The 4,799-nt window shown below is 32.1% G+C and overlaps 1 protein-coding gene across 1 annotated transcript; it reads right to left on the bottom strand.

The window, feature by feature from the left end:
* Positions 1–346: 346 nt before the first annotated feature.
* Positions 347–2,788, bottom strand: LOC123883718 (ethylene-responsive transcription factor RAP2-3-like). Its single transcript, XM_045932614.1, has 2 exons — positions 2,345–2,788; positions 347–1,240 (listed from the first exon to the last, which is right to left on the bottom strand). The coding sequence occupies exons 1-2, from the start codon at positions 2,517–2,519 to the stop codon at positions 618–620; spliced, it is 798 nt and encodes a 265-aa protein (XP_045788570.1). The 5' UTR covers positions 2,520–2,788; the 3' UTR covers positions 347–617.
* Positions 2,789–4,799: the final 2,011 nt, after the last annotated feature.

Below are 4,799 nucleotides of genomic sequence, written 5' to 3'. Positions count from 1 at the left end.
AAAAATTTGTCTGTTTGACAATTCCAACCCGAAATTATTCGTTGATAATAGTGTGACTTATACCATATAATAAATTATTAACAAGTTGGCGTAATTAAATAATTAACTAAAACTTACATCATTAACAATCTATAATATTCTTATTCTAATAGTACCACAGATATCAGATTCATGCATACAATCTAATACATATCACAACCAAAATCCTATGATTGATAATCACACTTCATACATAAAACGACAAGTATGACACTTCCTAAACGACAACTATCACTATATTTATATGCCACATATCACACTCAACAAAAATAATACCATAATTCCACTAACAAAAAATTAAGTAATATCATAGATTAACATAAATTAAACATGCACGAGATACCATAGATTAATACCATTTCATAAATATTCACAATCATAATACGCAGCACCAAATGGCTTAAAATTTCAATCATCCAACATTAAACCGTCCAAAGGAGACAAACACCACAAACGAAGAACACAAAGTAACATAGTTTATACAGTCACGAAATTTTAAACATAAACATAATAATTAATCCGATAATAATAATAAGACACCACAAGGTGTTCCATAATTTTGCAATAATTATAAATTTCTAGTTATAAATCAGGTGAGAGATGGGATCAACCATGTCTTCACCACTCCACATGTCCAGGAAGCTGTTGTCCCAGTCAGAAGGCAAGGTAAAGCCCATGGGCTCAAGCTCAGGCTGGGCCACAACTTGGGTCTGGGCTTGGGCTTGAACCTGAGGAAGATCATTATCTAAACCGAGGATCCATTCAAGGTCAGACATTTTCTTTTTGATTTCCATTTCCTCATCAAGCCCATACCCAATAGATGACCCAGCAGACTCTGAGCTAGCCTGGGAGCTAGCTTGATCGGAGCTAAGACACTGCTTCTTTGCTGGAGGAGCAGTGACAGCAGCAGCAGCGGCAGGACACATGGCAGGAGTGTCGGGGAAGTTGAGTTTCGCCTTGTCACCACGGATGCGCTTCGCGGCAGCATCATAGGCTCTAGCGGCTTCTTCAGCAGTCGAGAAAGTACCGAGCCAAACACGAACACCTTGTTGTGGGTCCCTTATTTCAGCAGCCCACTTGCCCCATGGCCTCTGCCTGATTCCTCTGTACACATTCTTACGGACTCTTTTTCCTCCGGTGCTCTTCTTTCCCTTCTCTACGGCACTTTGTTGTTTCTTCTCAGCACTGTCACATGCCACCACTGTCACATACAAATAGTTCAGTACAATTGTGTTATCATCACGTGACACCTCAAAAATAACTTCACACATAATAAAAAATAAATTAAAAAATAAATAATCTTTTTACACCGTCTAAAAATTATTTTACACATACATCTCATAATATGTAGTATAATTTAATATTATTTCATAATTTTAAAGTATATTTGAATTATCATGACTATAAAATGATGTAACACCATACCATTAGATGTATAAGGTGACAATTGCGTATAAATTTTTTTTTAAAAAAAAAATTTAAAATTTTATATTATGTGTGTGTGGTTGGTGTTGATGGCTAGCTACTGGTTAATATTTTCGATGTATCTTCAGTTGCATCGCATCTGATAGAGATCATTGGAATTGATCGTTGATAACAAACACGTATTTTATTTTTTTAGTATATAGTTATAAAATTTACTGTACTTTTCTTTTAACCTTTTCATTTTAAATGACATAGGGAAACGTGACCAAAACAAAATTGACACCTCTGTTAATTTTTTATGCAAAAAAGCAGTAAATTCTTGAACTTTCCTTAAAACAGTACCATGTACACCAAACACCCAAAAGCCATATTTAATGGGCAAAGCCAGATACATGTAAAGAGTACGAGAATTGAGTGAATATAAATAAAATGATGTCATATATGCAACAAAGAAACTAGAGAAATTATTTTAATTAAAGTTTCTTTTTCATTAATTAATGAAAATATCTTTTTATGAGAAAAAAAATATCAAAAATCAAAGTTTGATTTAATTTTTTTATCTTTAGTCAAAGATATATTTAATTTTTTTGTGACCAATTTTTTTTAATAATTCAATTATTATTTTTATATAAGAATCTAACATCATAATATTGAGTGTGTTATAATAAAAAAAAAAATCAACTAAAATCATGAACAACCACTGAAAACAAATACCCAACATGATTCATGATGAAAATTTTTGTTGAAATAAAAATTGGATAGAAAGTAGGAACATTGGGGATGGTGGGTGAACAACAAACAACATAGAACAAACAAGAAATTTTCTACCAAAAAAAAAAAAAAAGAACAAACAAGAAATTAAAGTGAGAGTGGTTGGTACCTTTTTTGTCTGAAGAGAAGAATTTCTCAAAGTTAAGAGGTGGTAACTCTTTGAAATTGGGGGTGTTAAAAGCAGAACCAAGACCAAGTAGATCAACAGAAGGATCAAGCTCAAACCATAGGTCACGGTCACGCTTGACACCAATGAAATCAGAAATGATAGCACCTCCACACATTTTTTCAGTTTCTTAGAGACAAAAACACAAAGAAAATATTTTTATTGTAAAAATGATGATGTGAGAGAGAACACAATGGGAGTGTGTATCTATCTATTACATTTATATATAGGCATCAACTTGGTGGGTCCTACTTTATTTTTAAGGGTTGATTTTTGATCCAACGGTGGAGATTGTTTGCTTACGTGGATGGTTGTTGTAGGGTGAAATGTTTAAAGACGGTGTTTTGAAGAGTGGTTTTGTGTTTTAGGATGGTTGTTTTGTTATGTAAGGATGGTGCCAAAAATTTAAGGCACAGATAGAGAGGGGTACGTAACACGCACAGGAGTGTGTGTGATGTGGGGTCATTAGGTTTTTTTTTCTTTCTTCTTTTTCTCTCGTTTGGATTAGTTGCCGTTGTGAAGTAACGCGGTTTTATGCATTAATTCATTGTTGCCGTTGATTTGAGATTAGATAATTTCGATTATATAGTTTGTTTTATATAATTAAATTATTTGACCGTTGATTTAAATCGAACGATTGCTGATTATATAGATTTTATGTAAATATTGTATTGAATCAATTTTTTTTTTGGGAATAGATGTATGAATGAACTCCAAATGTTAACCTTGATTTCAGCCATAGTTTACTACTTTAGTCCATGAATTGTTCTTTCTTTTTTTTTTTGGGTAAAAGAATTGATATTTTCTTACTTTTTATTTAAGTAAAAGTGAAATGAAATTTATTGTGAAATAAAATAGTGACAAAATAATTTATGTGGTCAATAATGAAGAAATAAATAAAAGTGGAAATGGAAAGTTAAAAATAAATAAGAGAAGAAAAAGTATTAAATTTTGGTTTATGAAAATAAGTCAAAGATAAAAAGGTAAAAAAATTGACAATATTATTAATTAATGATCATGATGTTAGTTTAGTGATAAAAATTCTATCAAAAAGAAAAAAGTTTAGTGATAAATATTTAGTCTTGTAATTTTAGGGTGGCGAATTTGAATTCTTTAATTGACAGCTGTAAAATGGCTTTTAATTTCTTTTAAATTAAAAAAAAAGATTTATCCTTTTATCAACGTGAAAATATGATATTTTCTTGTAATTATATTTGATTTTATAGAAAATAATATATTGCTGGTTCCGTGAGCTTAGCTCAATTCATATGGACATCACATTATATATGCAAGAGTTGAGTTCGAATTTCGGACACTCCAGTTATTCACCTTAAGCATGAAATTTCTATCTACTAAGCTACTTGACCAAATAAAATTTTAAAGAACACATATTTGTGAAATTACAGAAATACTAACAAGTAAACGAACAAAATAAGGAAACAAATATAAGAGATGTCATTTTTGTCTTTTCAAAAAGATACATAATTTTCTATTAGTTTTACACGCAAATAATGCAATCAAACTTTCGTGTGTAGGCCTCACGCGAAACCTATCATTGCCTCGTTTTCATGATTGTCCAAAAGCGCAAAACCCTCCGTGTTTTTAGAGATATTATTTATTTTACCACTTTTCATGTTAATTACATAACAAATCCCGTGTTAGGGAATCAAATGCATTAACCCAAAACACGTGAAATACGCGAGATTCATCCAGAAGTTTCTTGCACTTCTTTTGTAACATTGGGAAATACAAAAACGTAAAATTCACGAGATTCACACACGAGTCTCTTACAGGGCGCTGGCTAGCATGGGAAAGTGGTGTAGGTCTCCCATCATGGGAAAGGAGGTTTTAACCTGTATTAGCAGGTGAAACAGGTTATATCATTATAATATTAAGTTATGTTATTTGCACAATTACCACAACTGGCATATTTATGAATACTGCCCTTTACAACATTAAATATTAGTTTAACCCCAAATTAAAAATATAGATGCCTCTTTCTCTTCTTTCTCTGTAGCGTTCCCCTCTTTCTCTGTATCCAAAAATAAAAACACATATAATCAAGAAAAATAGAAAGCGCCATGTAAGTCTCCGCCGCTGAGATATTTCCCCTCTTCGATCTCATTGTTCCGGTGTTGGTTTCACTCGATATCGTTGTTCCGTTGTTGCTTCCGCTGATTCCGATTCAACCAATATTCGCTCGATCTCGTTGTTCCGCTGTTGCTTCTGTCGATTCCGATTCTGTTAAGGTAAGTAATGGTTGTTGCTGCTCTGAGCATCACCGTTATTTTATCAACAATTACAAAAAAAAAAACCTCAAAAATCAATAATTTCAAAAAAAAAAAAAAAAACGTTAACAACCCAATGAAATTCATCATGTTCAACAAATTTCAAGGAC

This window comes from Trifolium pratense, linkage group LG5, assembly GCF_020283565.1.
Source record: "Trifolium pratense cultivar HEN17-A07 linkage group LG5, ARS_RC_1.1, whole genome shotgun sequence".
In the NCBI taxonomy this organism is placed as follows: domain Eukaryota; kingdom Viridiplantae; phylum Streptophyta; class Magnoliopsida; order Fabales; family Fabaceae; genus Trifolium; species Trifolium pratense.
This window is presented reverse-complemented; position numbering and strand designations above follow the sequence as displayed.